Source organism: Piliocolobus tephrosceles, chromosome 8 (genome assembly GCF_002776525.5).
Source record: "Piliocolobus tephrosceles isolate RC106 chromosome 8, ASM277652v3, whole genome shotgun sequence".
In the NCBI taxonomy this organism is placed as follows: domain Eukaryota; kingdom Metazoa; phylum Chordata; class Mammalia; order Primates; family Cercopithecidae; genus Piliocolobus; species Piliocolobus tephrosceles.
The window spans coordinates 131711661-131739550 of NC_045441.1; the positions used below are offsets into that span (position 1 = coordinate 131711661).

At 38.2% G+C, this 27890-nt stretch overlaps 1 long non-coding RNA gene and 3 gene segments (V, D, J or C); 3 read left to right on the plus strand and 1 right to left on the minus strand.

Moving 5' to 3' along the window:
• LOC111532386 overlaps window positions 1–27890 on the plus strand; it is a 512723-nt gene that overhangs the window by 340778 nt on the left and 144055 nt on the right. Inside the window, 1 exon segment of the C gene segment in view lies at window positions 3759–3766. Coding sequence covers window positions 3759–3766 — 8 coding nt within the window.
• The window catches only part of LOC111521481, a 514718-nt gene that overhangs the window by 333806 nt on the left and 153022 nt on the right, over window positions 1–27890 (plus strand).
• LOC111521505 overlaps window positions 1–27890 on the minus strand; it is a 65300-nt gene that overhangs the window by 28011 nt on the left and 9399 nt on the right. For both annotated transcript variants that reach the window (XR_004229102.1, XR_004229101.1), the window contains exon 2: window positions 20647–20802. This is a non-coding gene — a long non-coding RNA (uncharacterized LOC111521505). The remainder of the gene's footprint in view (window positions 1–20646; window positions 20803–27890) is intronic.
• Window positions 9216–9844, plus strand: LOC111521498. The segment is given in 2 exon segments: window positions 9216–9321; window positions 9444–9844. Coding segments are annotated over 2 exon segments (399 nt in total).

A 27890-nucleotide genomic window follows, 5' to 3' on the forward strand; every position in this document is an offset into this window, starting at 1 on the left:
ATACATCCTACTGAGAGTCACCACCACAACTCAGTAAAACCCCACATTCATCCTTCAAGACCATGTGTGACCCAATTCTTCCAGGATGCTGGGCAAGAGCTCAGGATACAGAGAGCTGTCACGCTGGCCCTCTGCCCTTGCAGAAAGGCAGAGGGTCCACTGAGCTGGTTAACACTTAAGCCGTGTGCAGATGGCAGCACTATCTGCCCACTTGGACTCCTGCATCTGTCCATCTGCATTCTCTCTTTCCCCTCAGGGGTTTGAGCAGCTGCAGCAACCAAAGAGGTGAGCAAGGGAATCCTGTCCTTCTTAAAACAAAAAAGTCTCAAACTTTATAAAGAAGGTATTCAAATTGTATAGTTTACCAAGAACTGAGGTAGAATAAATGATTAAATGCAGAAAAAAAGGAGAAGAGTTATATTTTCCTATCATTCAAGTGAGACTAGACTCCCTTTATTCAAAATTCAATTTGGTTTTGAATTTTCTCCAGCCTGTTTTATCAGGAGGATGATGTCTCCTTGAACACCTGAAATAGATATGCCCTGAGAAAGGAGAGAGATATAACTCTCTGGTGGTTGTCAGTAAAGCACCAGAAAACGAAGAGAAGCAAGTAGAAGAATTTCAGCATCTGCTAAGAACATATAATACGTAAGCCAACATGGCATCTTTAAGACCCAGTACCTTGGGAGGGACAATGACATCACTTCCTGAATCCTCCCAGTTTTCTATTTCCATGCCCTGCTTCCTTCAACATCCAGAGCTTGAAACACCTCCATCCTTCCTCTTCATACCATGGCCTCCCTGCTCCTCTTCTGTGTGGCCTTTTGTCTCCTGGGAACAGGTGAGTTTGGGAAACAGATGGGGAAATGACTGCCTTAAATTTTCCAGGTTCTGGATTAAGCCTATCCCTAGAGATTGCAGCCCGAGGACATTTGCCAGTCTCTGTCTTCAGTTTCCATCTTATTTCCCCACAGGGTCCATGGATGCTGATGTTACCCAGACCCCAAGGAATATGATCACAAAGACAGGAAAGAGGATTATGCTGGAATGTTCTCAGACTAAGGGTCATGATCAAATGTACTGGTATCGACAAGACCCAGGACTGGGGCTACGGTTGATCTATTACTCCTTTGATGTCGAAGATATAAACAAAGGAGAGATCTCTGATGGATACAGTGTCTCTCGACAGGAACAGGCTAAATTCTCCCTGTCCCTAGAGTCTGCCACCCCCAACCAGACAGCTCTTTACTTCTGTGCCACCAGGGATTTGCACAGTGCTTCTTGGCCACCTGCTGTCTACACAGAAAGACAGACACATGGGTGAGTTGTTTGCTCTGAAGGGTACTTGTATGTGGGTTGTGGGATGTGGGATGTTTAGAGCTTTCAGTGGTCTTAGGCAGTGTGAGCCTCAATGTAAGCTAAGGGCCACTTTCGATCAATGTCCCTAAGCCATGTGATGACTCTGAAACCACAGGCTACACTAAATCAATCTCCCCTATTTTATTTTTCCTAGGGAGCTAGCCCAATGGTGACCTTTCAGGAGAATGAACTTGAGCACTTGACAGAAGCTCATGATTTTCAACAAGAGCATTTCTTATAAGCTCAATACAATGTAGATTTTATAGTCCCTTCGCCATTATCTCCACCCACTTTGCAACATCCCACACTTTGTTCTGTTTCCACTGACAGCTCCTTCATCCTGTCTAACCTTTCTCTGCCCCAGTTCTTCCAAGCTCAACTCCACCATTGTGCTCTATATTTGGTTGCCTTTCTACTAAAAACAAAATAACTAGCCTGTTTTCTACAACTTCACTGTAAGTAAATGTAATTATCATTAAATCTGACTCAGAAGTTAAAGTTCAAGTATCAGAGACTATGATTTACAAAAGTAATTTTTTATCTGCTACCCCACGCTTTGATCTCTGCTGAGATTCATTTTTAACCTGCAGGTGCAGATAGACTTCCATTATTATCTGGATGCACTGAATTTCAAAAAATAAAATTCCCTGTCCCTAGGTCAAAGCTAGGAGTTTGGAGATGCCCCTTTTCTTTCCAGGCACCGGAATAGTTCCCTGGTTCCCCTGCAGTGGGGATTCTTTTAGGAGCCAGTGAGGCCCAGGCACAAAAATAATTGATCAAGGACTGCCAGAGCTTGATGTAAAAGTCTTTTTGCAAGGAAAATGCTTCCATAGCCAGCAAGATGCAGAAAATGCTTTCCAAGAGTTCGTTGAATTCCAAAGCATAGATTTTTATGCCACAGGAATAAACAAACTTATTTCTCATTGGCAAAAATGTGTTGATTGTAATGGTTCCTATTTTGATTAATAAAGATGTGCTTGAGCCTAGTTATGATTTAAAATTCACCAAAACCGCAATTACTTTTGCACCAATGGAATACCATCAAATCTATATTGCTTTGGCCAGTATGACCATTTTAATGGATATTGATTCTTCCTATCTATGTGCATAGAATGTTTTTCCATTTGTTTGTGTCATCTCTGATTTCTTTGAGCAGTGTTTTGTAATTCCTGTTGCAGAGATCTTTCACTTCTCTGGTTAGCTGTATTCTTAGATATTTGTTGTACGTGGCAATTACGAAAGGAATTACATTCCTGATTTGACTCTTAGCTTGTATGTTTTTTGCGTATTGGAATGCCACTTTTTTAATGTCGATTTTGTATTTTAAAACTGCTGAAGTTGTTTATCAGATCAACCAGCTTTTGGGCAGAGACTATGGGGTTTTCTAGATATAGAATCATGTCATCTGCAAATAGGGATAGTTTGACTTTCTCTCTTCCTATTTGGACGTCTATTTCTTCCTTCTGCCTGATTGTCCTGACCAGGATTCCCAGTACTATGTTGAATAGGAGTGGCAAAAGAGGGTATCTTTGTCTTGTGCTGGTTTTCTTTTCATCCTGGCTCTTCACAAGGTTATATATTCTTTAGTTAAGAGTAGACATCTCGATGGACCAGTGACTATCACCCTATTAACCAGTCATGGGAGCACTGCCATGCATAACTTTCAGGTATGCTATCACTCAGCATCGTGGAAGGCCTGGTCCCCTCCCCATCACCTGCAGCCGGACCTGTGTTTGATCCCTACCAATCACCTATATTAATCGCACCTAAATTCAATATTCTGACCAGGCATAAACACCCTAAGGTGCTAATTAATTCATGCTTGAAGGACATAACAGTAATTAACAGACAAACACACACAGCTGTTCCCCTTATTGGACTTTTAAAATAAAAATCTGCAATTCCCCCTCCCCCATCTCTGACTTCATCAACCCAGGAAAAGAGACACCTTGCTAAACCCCCAAAACAAGAAAGCCTTAATTCAACTCTGCCAGAGCCCAAAATATTTGTATTTTAGCTTTGGGTATGCCCAACAGCTACCCCTCAACCAATGCGAATTTTTTAGGACACTAACCCCCCACCAATCTAATTCTACTTTTATAACAATTATATCTAATATGCACACCCATCCATTACTAAGCCCATACCCTAAATTTGTACACCCCAAAAGGCATCATCTGTTACCTTGTACTACATCAACCACTCGCCATTACTAACATCTACTCCACCAGCTCCTGCTAACTCAACTTTAAATCCCTGAATCCTACAACTGTGAATATTGCCTGTATCTTCTTCTATACTCCAATTTTACTCTTAACATATATACAGTTAATGTAGCTTAATTATTTAAAGCAAGACACTGAAAATGTCTAGATGGGCTTATACAGCCCCATAAACAGACAGGTTTGGTCCTGGCCTTTCTATTAACTCTTAGTAAGATTACACATGCAAGCATCCCCATCCCAGTGAAAGTACCCTCTAAATCACCTTGATCAAAAGGAATAAGAATCAAGCACGCACAAACGCAGCTCAACACACTTTGCTCAGTCACACCCCCATGGGAAACAGCAGTGATAGACCTTTAGCAATAAACAAAAGTTTAAACTATACTAATATCCAGGGTTGGTTAATTTCATGCCAGGCACTGCAGCCGAACTAATAGAACTCGGCATAAAGAGTGTTTTAGATCTATCCTTAATAAAGCTAAGCTTCATCTAAGCTGTAAAAAAACCCTAGCTGAAGTAGAATAAATTATGAAGGAAGCTTTAATGCTTCTGAAGACACAATAGCTAAGACCCAAACTGGAATTAGATACCCCACTATGCTTAGCCCTAAACTCCAATAGTTAAATCAACAAAACTATTCGCCAGAACACTACAAGCAATAGCTTAAAACTCAAAGGACTTGGCGGTGCTTTATATCCCTCTAGAAGAGCCTGTTCTATAATGGATAAACCCTGATTTACCTCACCACCTTTTGCTCAGCCTATATACCATCATCTTCAGCAAACCCTAGTAAAGCCTACAAAGTAAGCACAAGTATCTACGTAAAAACATTAGGTCAAGGTGTAGCCCATGGGGTGGTAAGAAATGGGCTACATTTTCTACACCCAGAAAATGTCACGACAACCCTTATGGAATGTAAAGGCTCAAGGAGGATTTAGCAGTATATTAAGAGCAGAGTGCTTAATTGAATGAGGCCATAAAGCATGCACACACTGCCCGTCACCCTCCTCAAATATTACTTTAGAGATTAGTTTAACTAAAACCCCTACATATTTATATAGAGGAGACAAGTCATAACATGGTAAGTATACTGGAAAGTGTACTTGGATGAACCAAGGTGTAGCTTAACACAAAGCATCTGGCTTATACCCGGAAAACTTCACCATAATTTGACCACCTTGAGCCAACTCTAGCCCTAAACTTAACTAATAGTACTATCGAATAACCTTACTCAAACCATTTACCCAAACAAAAGTATAGGTGATAGAAATTTTACCCTGGTGCAATAGACATAGTACCATAAGGTAAAGATGAAAAAGTTAACCAAGCATAAAATAGCAAAGATAGGCCCTTATGCCTTCTGCATAATGAATTAACTAGAAATAACTTTACATAGAGAACCAAAGTCAAGGCCCCCAAAACCAGATGAGCTACCCAAGAAGAGCTAAAAGAGCACACCCATCTATGTAGTAAAATAGTGGGGAGATTCATGAGTAGTGGTGATAAGCCTGCTGAGCCTGGTGATAGCCGGTTGTCCAAGACAGAATCTTAGTTCAACTTTAAATTTACCTACAGAGCCACTTAATCCCCCCTGTAAATTTAACTGTTAATCTAAAGAGGGACAGCTCTTTAGACATTAGGAAACAACCTTCATGTAGAGAGTAAAAAACATTATCCCCATAGTCGGCCCAAAAGCAACCATCAATTAAGAAAGTGTTCAAGTTCAACATCCAACCACTCTAAATTCTAATCACACCACAGAACTCCTAACACCACATTGGACTCATCTGTTATTTTATAGAAGCAATAATATTAATATAAATAATGTGAAATATTCTCCACTGCAAAAGCCTACATCAGACCAGAATAACCCACTGACAATTAACAGCCTAACATTAATAAACAACCCAACACATTTATTATTACCTATACTGTTAATCCAACACAGGCATGCTCTAAGGAAAGGTTAAAAAAAGGAAAAGGAACTCAGCAAATCTTACCCTGCCTGTTTACCAAAAACATCACCTCTAGCATTATTAGTATTAGAGGCACCACCTGCCCAGTGACATATGTTCAACGGCCGCAGTACCCTGACTGTGCAAAGGTAGCATAATCACTTGTTCCTTAAATAGGGACTTGTATGAATGGCCCCATGAGGGTTCAGCTGTCTCTTACTTCCAACCAGTGAAACTGACCTGCCCATGAAGAGGTGTACATGAATAAATAAGATGAGAAGACCCTATGGAGCTTTAATTTATTAATGCAAACAAAGCTTAAATAAGCCCACAGGCCTTAAACTACTGTCCCTGCATTAAAAATTTTGTTTGGGGTGACCTCGGATCATAATTTAACCTTCGAGCAACCTATGCTAAGATACTAAACCAGTTTAAGCGAATTACCATACATATATTGACCCAACAATTTGATCAATGGAACAAATTACCCTAGGGATAACGGCGCAGTCCTATTCTAGAGTCCATATCAACAATAGGGTTTACGACCTCGATGTTAGATCACTACATCCTAATGATGTAACTGCTATCAAGGGTTTGTATGTTCAATGATTAAAGTCCTACATGATCTGAGTTCAGACTGTAGCAATCCAGGTCTGGTACATGTGTATTTAAGTCCTCCACACCTCCCATCTACAAGTCTCTTTAAAACAAAGAAATTATGTTTGGTTAAGAGAAGGCTGGAAATGAGAGAGGGGGTTTTACTGGACAAAAAAATGTATACAGACTTATGTAACAATTATTGTCTGATATTAATATCTGATGGTAATACATGATTGAGAACTAGGGTGAAGTGACATAATCTCAAACATACATGGGAGAATGTTCGGGGAAATCAAAGCTGTTTTTCTTAATGGAATCTGAGTTTTGAGAAAGAAGACATGCAAAGAAGAATGTATATATATGAAATATTCTGTTTTAATTGTTAACACAAATTTATATACTCATATATTGAAGTGAGTCTATAATATATTCTAATTAGAATATTTAACAAGTTAAGTTTATGCCTGGAGTCCTAGTTTTATTATTATAGGCAAAGAAGCAGAGTTAGAAGGAAGGAGGGGAATGAATTATGTATGCTGTATTTGAGGGCCTTTGGAACTTCCAAATGCTGATAGAGTACACAGTTGTCACTCTATCAATGGGGTCCTCATTTGTAGATTTAGTCAAACTCAGATGAAAAATATATTTTAAAAATTACAAAATAACACAACAATAAAAATACAAAATTTGAAACAGTGAGGTATACCAACTATTTATGTGGCATTTACATTGTATTAGCTATTAAAATTAATCTAGAGTTGATTTAAAGTATACAGGAGGATGTGCCTCGGTTGTATGCAAATACTATGCCATTTTATATAAGAGATTTGAGCATCAGTGGATTTAAACTAATCCCCCATGAATACCGAGGGAACACTGGGTTGAGAACGTGGTGCTGAAGCTCATAAAAAATGCTTGCTGTGGGATTCAGACATAAGACACTGCATAAACGCTCAACATACATGCCCTATAGTCAGTGTTTTGTGATTCTCTGGAATCAACTCTATTCTGTGAAAACAGGAACTGTTATGGTACAGGCTATTCTTGGCATGGGAAGTGAAACCTCAGAGGTAATCCTACTCCCATGTGGTCCCAGAGCCCTGAGCTAGGAGATATTTATCACTATTTGGGAAACCAGAACCCTCAGCCTTTCTCCCTCCTGCCTCGTCTGAAGACAGGTGAGTCATTTGCCATAATATGAAGTCCTAATTTAGCATTGCCACATTCTGGTTCCAGATCTTTCCCTCCTAGATGAATATTAAGACTGCATTTTGTCTCTTGTCTTTCTTGGTATCTCTTCCCTATGCAAACTTCATGGACACTGGAAGGACTACAAAGTCCTGAGAATCAAGAAGCCTCCATTGAGAAAGGGTGTTTTACTAGAACAAAAATGTATAGAGATATATACAAGAATTATATATAATAATGTTTGTCTTGGTAATTATTCACACTTAGCAATTCCCAGCACCTTCTCCAGAGGATTCCCTATCTAAACCAGAATGGTAGTCTTTGGGGAAAGTATTTTCATCAATAAAAGGCAAGTTATGCATGAGTTATTCCTGCACTGGGCAGCAAGGAGTGGATAGTTACTTCTGCCTTTGAATACCCCTTCATCTGACTAGGACCTGAGACACTCTCATATCTACTTCCAAACCCAGGTCGAGCACTTCTCTTCGTTCCTTTCTTAGTTACTTCTACTGTGGGGTATAGATTTTACATCCAGTCACTGCTGAAGACTTTCATCAACTCATCACTCATCCTTAAGTCATCTCACACTGAGAACAACTGGGAGCCTCCCTCTTTCCTGTGTCTTTAAAATTTGTCAGAATCTCCCCAAACCTCTAACACCTTTCTTCAGCAGGGGGCAGTAAAATTCAATTTATTGTTTCTGTTCTCAGAACTTACTATTAAGACCAGATTTCATAGTAAAGTCTAAGGCCAAATCTCATGAATGATTTTAATGATTACTTTTATCTTAAAGGAGCTCCTGATAGGATAGAGTATTTCAGGGTTTGGCAAATCAAAACTGTTATATTCCTTCATGACACATGACAGAGGAAGAGTAAGCAGGGGCCCACAAGTGTTTCATGTAAATACATACAGACTTGAAGACATGGTGTTCAAACACTAGAGATACAATCGTAAAAACCCAAACCCCATATCAGCATCATGTGAACAAAAATTTTAGTTAATACCAACAGTAGATCTTAGAGAACTATGGCAAAGGAATTGGACAAAGGTGGGAGAAATTCTGGGGTTAATCTTTGTATCTCATAATCAAAACCAAAGACTTTTCTGTTAAGAAGAAATGGGGGAAAGGGCGGAGGGAGAATGACACTTGGTTTAGACATTGTTTACTGCAGCAGCACCCAAACAATTTTTAGCAATATTACCAAAGCAAATATTGGATTGTATTTTCTGTTCTGTCATGATTGATAGTGCAATTAAAAGGCAGATGGACTAAAATCATCCTAGGCAAAGGCTCAGTTGATTAAGCTGATAAAGCCTGAACACCAAGTCAGTGAAAAATGAGACTGAGAAAGTTATTATCACACAACACCACCACCATATTTTCTGAGGACTCAGTGAATTCCAGTTACTGCTCCAAGCTCTTTACATGTGTCTGTATAAATAGATTGCCCCAATTAATGCTCACAAGTTCTCCTATTCCTTGTCTGATCAAGCCACGCTGTTCACCGGTTCCCTCTTCTGCATGTTCTTCTCTCTTGGGTTTGCAGAGTTCATTCCTGTTCATCCTTCAGAACTCAACTCAAATGCCACTTCCTTTCCCAACCTTTTTAATTAGGTAAAATCCCGCTATTATAGGCATTCAAAGCTATGTAGTTTTTATGTTCATAGCTTATAAAACAGTTGCAATAGAATGTTTTGTAAGAATATTAAAGACTTGAGTTAAGATAAGCAAAGCATCAAGCCTACTTTGGATGAGGGAAGTGAAAAAAATATTAGTCATTTGATGGGTTAAAAGGATATAGATGAAACTGTTTCAATAGGATGGCTGTGGGACCCAGGAAGTTTGCACGGGCTGTGTCATCACACACACACAATGACTTTATCAACAGCCCATCCTGCTTCCCCACTACTGGGAGACATCCTCTCCAGCCCCAACTGTGCCATGACTATCAGGCTCCTCTGCCACATGGCCTTTTATTTTCTGGGAGCAGGTAAGTCATAGACACAGTTCATTCCAAAATCTAGAATGAACACTTCCTCTGTGTTGTTTGCGCCTGGTTCAGCATCAAAGTTCATTGTGAACTCTGGTGCCAATTTCTGTCTCTTCCCATAGGCATTATGGAAGCTGATATCTACCAGAACCCAAGACACCGTGTTATAGGGACAGGAAAGAAGATCACTCTGGAATGTTCTCAAAGCATGGGCCATGACAAAATGTACTGGTATCAACAAGATCCAGGAATGGAATTACACCTCATCCACTATTCCTATGGGGTTAATTCCACAGAGAGGGGAGATTTTTCCTCTGAGTCAACAGTCTCCAGAATAAGGATAGAGCATTTTCCCCTGACCCTGGAGTCTGCCAGCCCCTCACACACCTCTCAGTACCTCTGTGCCAGCAGTGAATACACAGTGCTACATGGATACCGACACTCTGCACAGAAAGGGCCGCCTCTAAGGTGAGGACATCTTGCCTTCAGAAACCTCATCTTAAACTACAGAAACCCCTGCAAATCGTCCCAGACTCCTCAGCCTTGAGGGACCAGTGTGCTTTAAGTAACAATCTGGACTAAAGACTATCTCTAGATCAGTCTCTGACAAGCTGAGAAATGACCCAGCCCTGCAGTCATCCTGGCTGACTTCTTCTTTGCATCTAGTTGTTGCTGTTCAATTGAGCTTGCACAAATTTTATCAAGATAAATGTGATGATATTTGACAGTTGCCTTATGGATAGCTAAAGAAAGTCTTTGTCAGCTAAGAAACAGGTAAAGGATCCTCTGACTTTCTGCACAGGCTGTCTTTATCTCTGGTTCATGGTTCCTTCCTCATGTTAAACTTGTTCCTTCATACACAGCCACACAAAGTTCCTGCCCTTTCCTGACCCCAGTCCTGCACCTGATGACTTTAGTTCCTCAATCTATGACTTTGAACTTGGAATACATTTTTATTTTCATTTGAAATAAGAGATTAATTATTATTTTCACTAATCTCCCTCTAAATAAATTTAATTTTAGCTAAATCTGCATGAGGCCTAAGGAAGAGAAAAGCCTCCAAATTTGGCAAAGAATAGTCTTCAACAATGTCCCTGGATTCAGTCCTAAATCTCTTTGGAGACTACCCTAACCATTGGCAGACTATCCTACAGATAGATGATTCTTCTGTCTTGGATATGCTGAATCTCAGGGAAGTGTTCTCTATCCACATGAGATCAGACCCTGGGACCTTGAATAGATTGAGTGATTTTTCACAAAAGCATAGACTGCTGTGAGGCCTCGGGTGCTGAGCTCAGATGTGAAACCTCTGTTTTGAGGTTACTAAAAAGTAAAGTCACAGAGTCTCTGATTTTGGATGTCAAGCCAATCTTGACCTGGTGGGATAAATCCCACTTGGTCATAGTATATAATCTTCTCACATATTGCTAATTATATAATCTTTTCACATATTGCTAAATGAGGTTTGCTAATATTTTATGGAGACCATAGACGTACTAGTTTGTAGTTTTCTTGTGATTTCTTTTTATTTAGTATCAAAGTAATTCTGATCTGTTAGGCTGGACTAGGAAATTGTGGACTGAACTGGGATAAATTTAGGATTAATCTTATTCTTTATTTTGTGAAAGTTATTTTTTGTAGGAGTGGTATTATTATTTAAATATTTGATAGAATTTACCAGTAAAGTCAGCTAGTCCTGAGCTTTTCTCTATGACATGGACTCACAGACCATTGCTCACATGTTAAAATCAAGCCATGGCCTATATTTGTATGACTCATGAACTAAGAATAAATTTTATGCTTTTAAAATGTTAGAAGATGGAATAGGAGGAATAGGAGGAAAAGAACTGACACAGGTTGCATATGGCCCAAAATATTTACTATCTAGAGCCTTACAGAAAACTTTTGCTGACCTCTGCTCTGTGTTATTTTCTGAAATACTTCTTTACTTGTAATATGTCTATCCAAACACGTGGCTTTCTTTTTTTCTCAAGTTACTCTTATGTCTTTCTAGGAATATGTCTGCTTCATCCAAGCTGTCAAATTCATTGACATAGTGTTGTTCATAACATTTCCATATATTTCTATAGGGTTAGTAATTGTATTCTTCATTTTCACTCCTGATGTTGCAATTTTGATTTTCTTGCTTTTTATCTTGTTCAGTATGTCTAAAGCATTATCAATTTTATAGCATTTCAAGTAACTGGGTTGTAGTTCCATTGATTTTCTCTATTGTTTTCCTATTCTCTATTGAATTGATTTTTAATTTGATCTTTATTATTTCTCCCTTATGTTTACTTTTGGTTGACTTTTCTCTTATTTTTCCAGTGTCTTCAGGTAGAAGTTTAGATTATGATGGAAACTTTTGTGGTTGTTTTCCTGATGTAGTTATTTAAAGCTATACATTTCCCTTTAATCATGGCTGCATTCCATGTACATTGATATATTTTTGGTTTTTTAGTTAAAAGCATAATTACTCTAGAAATTCCTTCTGAAGCCCATGAGTTATTTAGGAGTTGTGATGTTTAATTTCCAAATATATGTGATTTTTTCAGCCTCTTTCTGTTGTTTATTTCTAATTAAATCCCTCTGTGATGAGAGAATATACTTTGAGTTATTTTAATCCTCTTACCTGTATGTTATTATTTAATATATAATCTATATGGGGAAATACTCTATAAGCACTTGAAAACTGTACATTCTGCTGTTGCTGAATAGAGTGTTCTAAAATCATCAATTAAGTCAAATAGTTTAGTAATGTTTTTCAGGTCTCTTTTACCCTTATTTACTTTCTGTCTAGTTGGTGTAATCAATTTTTCAGACTGAAGGATTTAAATCACCAACTATAATTTTGGTATGTTTATTTTTGTTTCATTTCTGTCATTTTTACTTTATGTATTTTGGGACTCTGTAGTTAGGCTCTAGGACTTACTCCACAGTGCTGTACAGGCACATGGTTTCTGCACTAAAAGTAACTAAACTTAGAGATTTATGGGATACCATCAAGCATACCCACATATGTAAAACTGGAGTCTCAGAAAGAGACAAGTGAGAGAAAGATTAAAAAAAAATGGCCACAAACTTCTCAAATTTGTTGAAAAACATTAATCAAAAGAACCTAGAAGCTTAACATCTCTCAAACAGAGTAAACACAAAGATATCTATGTCTAGATACATTACAGTTAAACCTCAGAAAGTCAAAATTCTGCAAATAATATATTGAAATCAGTATTTTTTCTCAACAAGAGGAAAATGACTCATCATGTGAAAGAGAAGAGCAATACAATTAACCCGACTTTAAATCAGAAGTCATTGTGTCTGACTTTAAATCAGAAACAATGGAGATCAGAAGATAATGGAGAGGCACTGAAAGAAAAAAAAAATCCACCCAAAATTCTATATCCAGCAAAACTATCCTCTATAAATGAAAATGAAATAAAGACTTTCCCAGATAAGCAAAGGCTATAGAACTTTGTGGTTAGCAGACCTGTCTTACAAGAAATATTAAAGAAAGTCATCAGGCTGAGAGAAAATGACATTGTTAGTAACTAAAATCCATAGTAAGAAATTGAAAGCACCTTAAAGAATAAATATATGTGTGAATAAATATAAAAAATACATACATTAAAACACACATAGAAGGAATATATATTTTGTATATTTTTTATAGCATTTGATATACATATGTAGGTTGAAACTTTAAACATTATGAAGTGTTTGTTTTTCTCTAATAATAATTTTTGCTTTAAAATGTATTTTAAAATGTATTTCTCTGATATTAATATACCCACTCAAGCTTTTGTGATTACTACTTATATGACATAGGCTTTTCCATACTTTACTTTCAATGTATTTGTGTCTAAAAATAAAATCTAAAGTGATTTTCCCATAGTCAGAAAATAGTTGGAGTTTGGTTTTTCTATTTTACAACATAAAATCAACTCAAAATGAATTAAAGACATAAGCATAAGACCTGAAATCTTAAAAAATACTATTAGAAAACATAGGGGAAATGTTTCTTAATACTAGTCTTGGCAAATATTTTTTAGATATTACTGCAAAAGCACAAGCCACAAAAGCCAAAATAGACAAGTGGGATTACATCAAACTAAAAAGCTTCTGCACAGGAAAGGAAAGGAAATAATAAACAGAATAAAAAGACAAGCTACAAAATGGGAGAAAATATTTGCAAACCACACATCTGAAAAAGGATTAATATCCAAAATATGTAAGAAACTCAAACAACTCATTATCAAGAAAACAACCCAATTAACATATGGCCAAATGACCTGAATAGACATTTCTCAAGAGAAAGCATACAAATGAAGAAATGTTCATCATTGCTAATTATCAGAGAAATATAAATTAAAGCCACAATGAGATATCACTTCACAACTGTTACATTGGCTAATACTACAAAGACAAAAGATAACAAGCATTGATAAAGATGTGGAGAACAGGGAAGCATGTACATTGTTGGTAGAAATGTGTGATGGTTAATGCTGAGTGTCAACTTGGTTGGACTGAAGGATGCAAACTATTGTTCCTGGGTGTGTCTATGATGGTGTTGCCAAAGGAGACTAACATTTGAATCAGTGGACTGGGAAAGGCAGACTACTCTCAATCTGGGTGAACACAATCTAATCAGCTGCCAGCATGGGTAGAATAAAAGCAGAAGAATGTGGAAGGACTGGCTAAGTCTTTTGGCCTTCATCTTTCTCCCAAGCTGGATGATTCCTGCTCTCAAATATCAGATTCCAAGTTCTTCAGTTTTTGGACTCTTGGACTTAAACTGGTGATTTGCCAGGGGCTCTTGGACCTTCAGCCACAGAATGAAGGCTGCACTCTCAACTTCCCTACTTTTGATGTTTTGGGACTCATACTGGCTTCCTGGCTCCTCAGCTTGCAGAAGACCTATTGTGGGACTTTACCTCATGTTTGTGTGAGTAAATACTCTTTAATAAACTCCTCTTCATCTATCCTATTAGTTCTGTCCCTTTAGAGAACCCTAATACAAAATGTAAATTAGTACAGCCATTTTGACAAACAGTATGGAGGTTCCTCAGAAAATTAAAAATAAAACTACCATATAATCTAGCAATTCCAGTTCTAGATATAAATCCAAAGGATATGAAATTTGTATATTGAAAAAATATATGCACTCTTATATTCCTTGAAGCATTATTCACATAGCCAAAATACAGAATTAACCTAGGTTTCTGTAGGAAAAAATAGGTTAGCCTATTACTGTGTTATTATAGATAGAAGTAAGTTGAAGAGACTCCATTCGGCTCTATATTTGAGATGCTGTTAATCTGTGACTCTACCCCCAATCTTGTCCTTGCTAGAAACATTGCTGTGCTAATTAAAGTTGAAAGGATTTTGGGCTATAAGGAATGTGCTTTGTTAGGTAAATGTTTAAAGCCTGCTTGTGGTTGAAGGTCAGTACCATTCCTTTAAATCTCAGTAAAAGAAAAACATCTGTCTCCTGCCCTGTCCTGGGAAAATGCAACAGCTCCGTGTATCTGTATGCCTTACTGCTTATTTACTCCCTTATCTTTTTGGCAATAAATACCGAGGGAACTCAGAGACCAGTGCCAGTGTGGGTCCTCTGAAAGCACAGCACTGGTCCCCTGGGGCCCCGCTTTTCTTTCTCTACACTTTGTCTCTGTGTCTTTATTTCTTTTCTCAAGTCTCTCGTTTCCACCTAGCGAGAAGCACCCACAGGTGTGGAGGGGCAGGCCACCCCTTCAGGTTTCCACCAACGGAAGACTAGATGAAGAATATATGATACATATTCTATATATGTGTGTATATATATATTCTCTGTATATATATGTGTATACATACACATACACACACACACACACACACAGAGAGAGAGAGAGAGAGAGAGAGATAGAAAATGGAATACTACTCAGTCCTACAGAAAAAGGAAATCATATAATTGCAACAACATGTTTGGACCTGGAGACATTATGCTAAGTGAAAAAATCCAGGCACAGGAAGACAAATAATGCATGGCCTCACTTATTCATGGAATCCAACAAAGTCAAATCCACAGAAGCAGAGAGTAGAAGGGTAATTGCCAAGCACCGCGATGGGGTTTGAGGAAAGGAGGCATGGGAAATAGGGAAATGTTGGTCAAAGGGTACATGTTTTAATCAGACAGAAAGAAGTTCAAGAGATCTGTTATGCAGCATGATTACTAGAGTTAATAATATATGTACTCTTGAAAATTGCTAAGAATGTGGATTTTAAATGTTCCTACAAAAAAAAGACAAAGCAAAATAAGTAAATAAGTATGTGAGGTGATACATATGTTAATTCACTTGATTTAATTATTCCACAATATATACGTATATCAAAATGTCACAATATCACATTGTATACCATAAATATATATAATTTCTATTTGTCCATTTTAAATAAATAAATAATAAAGAAATGAGAGAGCTTTCAACTAAGCTTATATAGTGGTATAATATAAAATTTTTTGTAGTAACAAAACTATAGTAATTTTGGCTTATACTGAAATGTGCATTAAACAAGTGTTTGCATAAAATTTAAATTCAAATTACTGTTCACAGCCCACAGAAACCCACGAAAACATGTGTGCCTTACTCTTGGTACAGAAACAAATAGCTTGTACTCCTAAGGAAAAAAGAAAATTCCTGCCTTTTGATGAGAATTGTTTGAGTTTTATACTTATTTTATGGGTAGCTTTGCTGACCTCTTCATTCCACCATAGCTGGATATTCCTCCCTTGCATGTACTTTTGTTTCCTGGGGGCAGCGAGTCTTGGAAACATTTGGGAAATTCTTATTCTGAGCTTGCCTGGCCACAGCCCAGGTTCCTTCCTGGACACTGCAGCATCAGGCTCGCTCCTCAGCTTTCTCTCTATCTTCTGTCCCCTCAGCTCATAAACCCCAGCTCATAGAAGCTGAAGTCACCTAGACTCCAAGACACCTGACTGTAGAGACAAGAAAGGAGTTCTCAGGATATGTGCCATCATTTCATACTGGTTTCTATAAGACTCAGGGTTGGAATTAGAGCTGATTCATTATTCAGTTAACATTGACATTGTTGATTAGAGACACATCCCTGTTGAAAATCTTTCCTGGCAAAAAATAGAAATTCCCTTTGGCTCTGAAATCTGCAAGGCCCTTTCAGATGTCCCTGTGTCCTTGTGCCGTCACTCCATAGCACTGCACAGGCATGTGCTTACCGCACAAAATGGCAGTCTCAAAGGGAGGAGTGTCCACCCACATGAGCCTCCACCCTATTCTGAGAAAGAACCTCTTTCACAGAAGGAGAGAATAGACCTTTCCAGAACCTTTAACGTGAGATTTTTTTGTGTGTGAAGTCTGACCTGAGCAGCAACCTTGCATCAGATTTCAAAAGGCAATATTTCCCGTATCTCCTTGTGCTGTACTAGTAGGTACAGAAGTCAAGAAAACTTTCCTAAGTCTACGGCCAGTTCAAATGGCATCATTTTCTATTTCTGAGATTAAATTTTGTGTATTAAGATCCTTACTCTGCCCTTTCAGGTTTATTGCTCCTCAGACAAGATATCCCCTTTTCAGGCCCCAAACACATTCATTGCAATGCCTTTCCTCATCCTGGTCCCAGTTCTGGCTCTTTAGCTTCTTGAGACAAGAACCCACCCTAAGGCATGTTGTGACATGCATCTTCTGCGTCACTGGGATCGCTAAGTGGTATAAGCATTCACTCAATTGCTTTAGCTACAGTCCCCTGAATATCTGCACCTCCTCTGTCACACTCTTCTTCCACATTGGTACATAACCACATCTTTAACATTTCTGTTTATTAAAACCTCTCAGATTCGACCACCATTTTCTATCCCAACCGATACTGTCTTAGCTCAGGCAACCACGGTCTTTCACCTGTACTTCAACACCTTCCAAATATCCACCTACCTGACGTCTTACTCTCTATTCTAACTCAGTTCATTCTCTGCAACTGAAAACAATTCCTTTCCATTGACTTTAGGGTTATGACCAGTCTTCTTTATATGTAAATGTTAGCCTTTAAGTTATTTCTGTGAAAAAAAAAAAATCTTCCAAACTACAAATTCTTATAACCGTCCATGATTTGGCTCTTGCATACCTATCCAGTCTTGTGAAATTTACCTACTCTTTACCCACTTTTTGCATACTTATGCTCTAATAATATTCATAATCCCTCAGCTCTCCCAAAGTTCCATATGCATTTTCTCACTCACTCCTGAGCCTTTACACATGCTGTTCACACTACCTAGAATAATCTTTCTCTCCCTATTTATCTGTACTCCTAATCTTTCATGTTCAAATGGCATAATCATTATGCCTGAGTCTCTGACTGTGGTAAATACCCCATGGTACCCAGAGCTTCTACAATCATAGTGTATCACACACTTCATTGTTTAACTTATTATGATAGTTTTAAAAATCATTAATACAAAATATGCTCAATGAGGCCAAGGACCATGTCCAAGGTTTTAATTTTTGTATCTTCAACAGTATTACAGGCTCTGAATAAAGTAGGTGCTGTATAAATATTTATTGAATAAACCAGGGCTGTATCAGGTCTTGCCTCCCCAGCTGAGATATGATCTCAGCTATCTAAACATTTCTCTCTCAAAAGCATTGCTGCAATTATTTGGAGATTTTCACATTGTGGTAGACTGAATAATCATCTCCCAAAATGTTCAGATCTGAATCCTTGAAAATTGTGAATACGTTCTCTTATGTTGCTGAAAGGATTTTGCAGATGTGATTAAGTTAAGAATCTTGAAATGGGGAGGTTTTGCTTGATTAGCTGAGTGGGCCCAATATCGTCACATCCTTTCCTAAAAAATCTTACCTAAAACCACACCACCTCTGTGAAGCCCTCTCTCTTTTCCCAGACAGATACGGAGGTTTCTTTCTTTATGTGTTTATAACAAATTAAAGTTCAACTTCTATCACTATGTTATGGTATTTATGGTCATGTCTGACTCTTCCTAGACTAGTATGATTTTTGAGGGATTGGACTACATATTCGTTTACCTTTGTAAATCCAGTATGTAGGACTTGGTACAATATATTGGATACAGAATTATAAGCCCAATGGGAGCAGAAACCTTTATTTGTTGTTCATGCTTGTATCCCAGAATCTAGTACTATGTCTGGTGCATATAGTAAGAGTGAGGCAAGAGGATGCAAGTCAGAAAAAGGCTATGTGACAATGGAAGTAGAGATCGGAATGACAGACACACTTTGAAGATGGAGAAAGGGCCCTAAGCCCAGTAGCGCAGATGGCACCTAGAAGCTGGAAAAGGCAAAGAAATGGATTCTCCCATAAAGCCTACAAAAGGAACACCACCTGCCAATACCTTGATTTTTAGCCCCATAAGACTCATTTCAGACTTTTATCCTGAACAGGACGGAAGCAAAAAAATGGAATTGATCAACATGAAAGCAGAAGTTAATAAGGTAGAAAATTTTTTAATAATAGAACTAAGAAATAAGCAAATGAGATAATTGTTTGGAAAAAATAGAAAACCACTTGCCAGCCAAAAGACAGAGAGGACAAATATACTAAAACAGAAGTGACAAAGAAAGTCTATTTTTAAAAACAATATTTTGTATAATTCTCTGCAAACAACCTAAAAGCCTAAATGAAGTGGCTCACATTTTAGGAAGATAAAATTTAACAAAATTGACCCTAATGTGGATTAAAAGCCTAAACAAAACAATGGCTACAAAAGAAACAAATAAATTTGTGATAGAATTTCCTCACAGAAAAGTGCCAGTCCCATATAGTTTCTTAGAGGGTTTTTTCCACACCTTTTAAAATCAGGGACTTTGAGAATACCTAAAGCACTGTAAAGTGTAGAACAGTAGGGGAAATTTCTAAATTGTTTTCATGATGTTAGCTTAACATTTATACCAAAACTCAACAAAACTGCACCTTAAAAAAAAAAGTCTATAGACTAACCAGGCATGATGGCTCACGCCTGTAATCCCAACACTTTGGGAGGGCGAGTGGGGGTGGATCACGAGGTCAGGAGATCAAGACCATCCTGGCTAACACAGTGAAATCCCGTCTCTACTAAAAATACAAAAAATTAGCTGGGCATGGCAGCACGTGCCTGTAGTCCCAGCTACTCGGGAGGCTGAGGCAGGAGAATTGCTTGAACCTGGGAGGCAGAGGTTTCAGTGAGCCAAGATTGCACCACTGCATTCCAGCCTGGGCAACAGAGCGAGACTCCGTATCAAAAAAAAGAAAAAAAAAGAAAAAAAATCTATAGACTAACATCACTGATTAGTATTGATAAAAAAGTATTCAATAATAGAGAATCAAACAATGACACTAGAAAATAATCTACAAATTGGTGTTTGCTCCAGGATGGTAAGGGTAGTTCGATATTAGTAAACTTACTCATCAAATCCATTATATTAGTCAATGGGGTTGGCCTGAGCACCGGGAAATGGGTGGATAGAAAATATTGTCTCAGAAAGGCATTTAGAGAGAACACATCCTAATCCTATCTGGAAATTTATGCTCCTCTTCAGCCATTCACGTCTCTTCTTAACGATACTCTCCAGCTTTGCTGAATTCTTTGCAAACTCCAAAAATATCATATTCTCTTAGATGTTGCATAGGCTGGTCCCCTAGCCTAGTCTACCAGGAAATTATTTATTTTCCTAAAAATCTTACCTAAACCCACACTACCTCTGTGAAGTCCTTTCTTCCCAGGGAGATATAGAGGTTTCTCTTCCTATGTGCTTACAACAATTTAAAGTCTGTTGCTACATTATGGCTTTTTGGTCATGTCTGACTCCTTCTAGGCAAGTATGGTCTTTGAAAGATGGGACTGTATGTCTTTTTACCTTTGTAACTGCAGTAGTAGGACTAGGAATGATATATAGAATACAGAATTATAAGCCCCCATGGGAGAAGAGACCTTCTTTTTGTTATTCATGCTTGTATCCCAGAGTCTAGTACTATGGTGCTCATAGATGTCTATTTGTTCGATAATATGAAAGTCTCAAATATGCCTTTATGGAAGTGACCCTGCACTTACACCTCACCATCTCCTACTTACCCTGGAATTATTTAATAACAATCTCATGTCTTAAGTCTCATCCCCCTTCCCTAGTTAAGAGTGGGCCCTATTGCTAAGCAAGTTAAAATAGGAGGCTGACGAAGAAAATCTCTGTGGAAAATGCTGAAGAGGAACACAGGAATAAAAATACCCTTACTCTGATGATGCCATATGTAAGGCCAGATGCAGTTGGTTTAAACTTCTACATTGGCTAATTTCTATGAATGTCATACCTCTCAACTTCAGGGACTTCCAGTGAGGGGCTTCACAACAATCTCTGGCCTCAGTAGGGAGCTACTCTCTTGACGAATCGCCTCACTGTCACTCAATGGGCCATCAGGGTGGGCCTTCGCCTCTGCTAAGCCACAGGAATACACCACATCCTGCTCCTGAGAGGAAAGGAAGGACAAAGGATCATAGGAAGTAAACCCCTTGAGGAAATTTCAATTTGGAATTTATTCTATTTATAACAAGGCTCAAGTAGCATATTATTTTTCCCATCTCAGACCCTAACCTCAAGTGAACTTACTCCCAGATTCACACACATAAACATACGCACCAGCACCATCCCAGCAAGGAGGCAGCTGCAACAAAAAGAAGCAGGTGGGAGAATATTATATTACATATTTAACTACAGGATCACTCCAAGAATTACATTCCCTAAAATTATTCCCTCCATTGGAAGCAGACGAGTAGCCAATAGGAAGAGAAATTGCTAAAACAAAAATGTGTTCGGCTGGATGAAATATTTACTTAAAACAGAAATGTAGTTATGAAGACATAATTCTTCAGAATTATATTATAAGCAAAAATTAAAATCCTGTACCCACCAACTGACAGAAAGAACCATCTCTGGGACAAGGACACCCCAGAGTAACCTTGAACATTGAGTTCTTGGCCAGGACAGGATGGAGGGGTCAGACACACCTTATTATACCTCTCCCTTGGAGCTGTGATGAGGTTTTCTTGCCTAAAGTCTAAACACAAACCAGCCCTTTCAAAAGACTCCGCCACTAAAAGCAACAGAAAGTCTAATGCTATCCCTCATTTTTGCCTGGTAAGAGGCCACCAAACGGTGTTTGTGGCCAGTCTACGGAGGACGTGTAGTGAGGCTTTTGGTGTCCTTTGCTTCATGTTTTGATGTCAGAGAGCTGAAAACTCCACCCCCAGATCATGCTAACATGGCTTTTTTTTTTTTTACAGGGGTCCCATGAAGGGGGCAAGAAACTCAATTGTGATGCACATGTTTTTCCCTTTATTAATGTTCATGACTCCTCCTATAGCTTATTGAATATCTATATTTGGCCATTCCACTCAGTATGTATTTCTTTTCCCTTTGCCCCTTCCTTAGATGTGTCTGTTTCTGGCTTCTGGCCAGAGGCTGTGCTTTCCAGCCTCTCAGAATGGCCACACTGCAGGCTGCAACCCTTTATGAGAAATAAAGCTCTCCCTTCCAAATTTGAACCTCCTCATCCTTCAGTTGACAATATCATCATTCTTCTAAGATACCAATGAAGTTTCAAGGATGATTCAGCATTATAATGAACTGTTTGTAATCATTCAAGATATACTAAATGCTGAAGGAAGTCAGTTTAGAAATAAGAAGTAGGACAACCAAAGGATAGAACCTAGAAGAGGACAAAGAAAGGATTTTACAGAAACCACTCATGAAAAGAGATCCACCAATTCTGAAATAAAAGAACTGGGTTTGAGTAAGCCACTTGTTATAAGAGTGCTCAAGGTTTTCAGACAAAAAATAAACAGAGCTAGTCAATGATACCTGGCAATAAAAGGTATTTTGAATTTCAGGTCATTGAGGGTAGCATGCTAAGTGTGGTTTTAGTTTTGGGAATTAGAGTAAAATGAAAATAATTTCTGAAGAAGGCTACAGCCAAACTTTAAAAAGTAAAAGGAAAAAATGCAAGGTATAGAATATTTGAAAAATTATTATTAGTTGAAAGTATATATTTTAGAACTCGACTGATCTGGTCACCGTCTAGTTTTGCCATGTTACTTAACCTCTCTAAAATAGTTTCCTAGTCTATAAAATGGAAATAGTCACACATGGCTCCAAGAGGTTTTATTTAGTTGAGAAAATGTATGTAAATTGCCTGACACAATCCCTAGCACAAGAATAAGACTCAATAATAACTAATGGTGGTAGCAGTAAGAGTGCTACTACTAGCTGACCATTCTGAAAATTGAGCCTGAGTGAGTGATTACTATACACTGTGCTGTTGTAACTTAAAACATTAATTCATTTAATCTTCACAGCAAATCCATAAGGTTCATACTTTTATTAGTACAACTTACAGAGAGTAAAACTGAAGCATTCACAGTTAACTTACTTGCCTAAAATGAGCTTACATGGCAGAACCCATATTTAAACCCAGGCCCTCTCTCTCCAGAGCCTTCTTTGTTAGCCACTAACCTTGTGGTAGCGCTATCAAGTAAATGGGTTTGCTGTCTGATGTGCTCAGAAGCCAATAACCATGGCACCAGCTTTTGAGAAAAGAAAGGTTTTACTGCAAAACTGGTCAGCAAAGAGACACGAGCCGGCTCAAATCTGTCTTCCTGATTTGGGGTCTTGGACAAGTTTTTAAGGGACTGAGAGAAAGGATTTAGTAATACTGGGTTGATAGGGTCTGATTGGTGGGCTTCAGATTTAACCATTTATGGTAAAGTAGGCTGAGGTAGATTTGAGCCCAGATCTTCCTGTCCAATGAACCCATTGTTTCTGAAAGAGTTTTGGCATCTAGGTTCCAGGTATCTTCCTGTCTTCTTGGTTCTGAAGGGAGGAATCATTCGTTTCAGGTGTTGTTCGAGGTCAAAGCTTTTGGCTCTGTTGTGCCTACAATCAAACTCAACATTTTGTTATCCACATAATAGACCCAGTTTGGGCTGATCCTGCAGTTATAAATCCCTCCCTTTTTGTTTAGTTTAGTTCTCAATCTTGAAGGAATTGAGTGTCCACTCTAGCTACTTTTTGTTGACAAGGGACATAGGTCTGCGTTTGAGGAATAAAACTGTTTCATAATTAATTGCAAATATTCATGGGTCCTCGGGTGAGGTCAAACAGGTGGGTCAGGGAATTTTTTTGATATTTAATAATTATTTCATGAGCAGGGGGAATTGATTTAAAAAGACAAGATAGAGGGCAAGTAGAGACCTTGAGAGAAGGGAGAGAAATCTCAACACATACAGAAATAAAATTTTTAGTTTAAGTAGACTCTCAAAAATAGATCTTATTCCTGATGAAAACATGTTGTTTGCATATTATATCCAGGTTTGCTAGAGAACACTAGATGCAGTCAAGTGGCTATTGGTCTATTATTATTTGGGTAGGTATCAACTTTTTTAGAAGTATTAATGTAAACACAGCATGACATATTAAAACATAAACACCTCATTGTTTAGCCCATATATAATCTAGAGTAATTTTATTATCTAGTATTACTTTAGCCAAAGCACCTGGCTCTCTCTGTTGAGCCGCCCTGGCCATTGTGGTCTCCTTGGCAAGATTTTTCAGGGTGATGGGAAGCTTTTAAATCATGTTTATGAGAAGCAACTCCCCACCTTGACAACAGAGTTTGTCTAAAGAAATATCCTACACCATCTGGTGGGCCACCTGGTAAATATTTACCTGGGAGGAGATTTAGCATAGATCTTTTGTGAACAGTTTTATGGTGTTAATCTAATGCCTAGCATCACTAATGTCATAGACAGAGAAAGGAGTGACTAAGTACCCTAGTAAACAGGTGTCTTTTGGACATCAGCTGTCAAGGCATTCATAGTCCCAGGGCTGACTGTTTGTTTCATAGACAAAGACATATCTTGAGGAGGCACATAGAATACAGAATATGTTAACATTTAAGTTCTCAGTTTGAGGAATTTTACTTAGGACTCGGTCAAAGTAGGAATCAGAGTATAGAGGAGTCTAGAAGGAGTTATCTAACTTACAAATTGGTAGGAAAGAGGGCAGTCCTTGAAGGTATATTAGATTCTTTTTATTTAAATCTTGACATAATCATGTAGATCTACAGTTTGAGGACATATCAGTGTATCTCTCCTGGACCAGAGGATAGAAAACAGTAAGTGGAAAGTAGGTGTGTCAAGTAAACAAGTGATTTCCGTGTCTGCGTTAGCCAATGTCTGGCTTCTGTGGGCATAGGCCCCTTTATCTTCAGTTTTATAGCTGTTAACGTAAGTGTCTTTGCAGGGGATGTTAATGGAAAACAGGGAACTAATGATCCTCCACCAGCAAATCTGACCCTATAGGTTATATCTGTGGATTTTTTATCATAGGTCACCAGAAAATTAGGCACTTTAGAGAAGTTAGTCACAGAGACAAGCAGCAGATCAGTGTGATCAAGTGCAGAGGGGGTTTTGATGACATCTCTAACATTTAGACAGATTTCTTGAGGTAGGTAGGGATTTTGACATTTTTATCAAGAAATTATCCGTTTGGCTGGACGTGGTGGCTCATGCCTGTAATCCCAGCACTTTGGGAGGCTGAGGTGGGTAGATCACTTGAGGTCAGGAGTTTGAGAGCAGCCTGGTCAACATGGTAAAACCCTGTCTCTACTAAAAATACAAAATTTAGCCAGATGTGTTCACTTGAACTCAGGAGGCAGAGGTTGCAGTGAGCAGAGCTAGTGCCACTGCACTCCAACCTGCATGACAGAGTGAGACTCTGTCTGAAAAAGAGAAAGAAAGAAAGAAAGAAAGAAAGAAAGAAAGAAAGAAAGAAAGAAAGAAAGAAAGAGAAAGAAAGAAAGAAAGAAATTATTATCCTTTTATGTTGAGGTTAAGGCAAGCAAAAGGATATAAAAGGATATAATAGAGGAAAATTGTGGGCATTTTTAACATAGGAAATCGTTTTGTTTCCCTGAGAGGAAATATTTGGCTGATAGAAGAAAAAGGATCAGAAAAAAATCAACTCTATCCAAGGAAGGGCTATAAGGTCCTAAATAGTATTTTTGAAGTTAAATCAAGGAGGTAGAGATGATTAGTTTAATAGCATAGAATGATATATATGACAACAAGGTAAAAATTAAGTTGCATTAATACAGGCCTCACCCGATATCTTGGGCAAGCTGTCTCCTTTAGTTGTTTCCTGTTTCTGCCCTCACAGTTCCATCAGGTGGAGGCTAGTTTTAGACACAGAAATGGATTCTCACTTATCTGAAGAGCCAGGAGCCCTTTTGGTCTTACTGGGTTTTTTAAAAAGTAACTTAGGATCAATTAGGGTTTTCCAAGTGTGTTGCTGGGTGGGAAAGCTGGTTGTGGGCCTCCACAGCCATCTGGTATATAGTCAGTCTGGTCCTTTGGTTTTTCTTATCTGTGAAGGGCATGACCTGTTTGGGAATTTTATAGAGGCCAAGAGGAATCTTCTGAAAATGGGAATAACTTTTACCCATGAACGATGAATTTAGGGCCTCAACCCTTTTAACTTTATTGCTGAATGGATCACTAAAGGAACTTCATAGGGCGTAATCTATTTGAACTGTAGTTGGTCTTCAGGGTGGTGATTTTTCCAGGTCTTAAGTTGTACTCAGTTTCCTAGACTTAGACAATGTAAAGGAACATCTATAGGAAACATTAAAATAACTAGAAGCGTAATTATATATAGCAGACAAAGTTATGCCCAGAGACTGTACACATTTTATAGCATCTAATGCATTTACATCATGATCATTTTCAATATTAAAATAATATTTTGTCTTAAGAAGGGTTGTCCCACATAGAACTTTGTAGGGGCTAAACTGGTGCTTGCTTTTAGGGGCCATTCTTACTCTAAGCAGGGCAAGCGGCAAGATCTTATCCTATGTTAAATTGGGTTTTTGACACATTTTGGCAAGTATATTTTTTAAGACATTGTTTATCTTTTCAGTCTTTCTAGTAGACTGGAGCTTCTAAGAGATGTGTCATTTCCACTGTATCCTAAGAGCTCCATAAAATTTTTAGGTAAGTCTGGTATCTCTGTTGTCACTTTGAATTGAAATTGACAATCCAAAGTAAGGAATTATGTCTTTTAATAAAGCTTAAGTTACCTCAGATGCATTTTTTGTTTGACATGGAAAGACCCTGACCCAACTAGTGAAGGTGTCTACAAGTACCAACAGTTATCTATAGTTTCCTCCAGCTCCTGGCATAACTGCAAAGTCTATTTGACAATCTTGTCTTGTTTCTGTTCCTCAGGCTTAGACCCCTTTGCCTACTGGAAGTGGTTCTGCCTTTGGATTCCTTGTAGCACCAATAAAACAATTTTGGAAGACCTTTTGGATAATCTTTTGTATGTGCAGCCTGACAACAAACTTTGGTTAACTAATGATATGTTGTGTTTCTTCTATGAGTTCTTTGATGTAACTGGGAAACAATCCTTTATCAAATGCTCAGGAACAAGAACTATTCCTTGTTCATTGTAAATCTAGACTTCTTTAGTTGTTTTACACTGTTCCCTTTCCAAGTCATGAGTATGAGTATGAAAATCCCTACTGGTTTGCTCTTTTTAGATTTACCTTTGAGTACTGCGTTTAAATAAGGACAGATTCATACTTGGAATAAGTACCAGAGCCTTTGTTTTAGGCTCTTTTGTCCTGGCTGTATGTTTTTCTGCCTGATCAGCTAGATATTTGCACTTAGTTTTCTAGCTATCAGTCTCTTGGTGTGCCAGTCAGTGCATTATGGCCATTTTTTTGACAGCAACATTGAGTCTAATAAGTCTAATATCTCTCTCGTATGTTTAATTTTATTTTTTATGAGGTTAGTGAGTCTGTCTTTTCTATGGCTTTGTTTACATGCACTACCAAAAAGACATATTTGGAGTCTATATAAATGGTTACCTTTTTGTTTGTAGTGAGGTGTGAAGCTCGTGTGAAGGCAGTAAGTTCTGCCTTTTGGACAGAGATACCTGGTGGGAAAACCTCAGCTTTTAAGATTTTCTGGTAAGTCACTATGTGTATATCTGGCTTTTCAGAGACCCTGATCCATGCAGCTGTTCACATTGGTAAACAATCCCAGGTCTGGGTATTTCAAAAACTGATTTGTCAAGTCAGGCCTGTTTTTGTAGAGCCTCTTTAGGGATTTCAGGCAGTGGTCCTTCTTCTAATTATAATAAAGCAACTTGGAGGGTGCAGTCTTGTTTAGGAGATACCCTAATATTTACTCATTCTGGTGAAAAATTACTTGTTCATTTAATTTTATTAGCAAGTCTTATCCCAACAAAGGTATTGGACATTCAGGCATATATAGGAAGCTATGTTTAAATAGGTTTAATAGGTTTTTCCTCTATGGCATTTGAGTGGCTGAAGGAAAGGCTTGCAAGGATGTTTCCCCAGATACTAATAGCAGTGGTCTTTGGGAAGACAGGGACTTGTCTTTGTTTCAGATAGAGTATATAGCTCCATGGTCAACTAGAAAGTCTATGCATCACTTTTCCACACCAATTGTCATCTGCGCTTCTTTGTAGGAAATG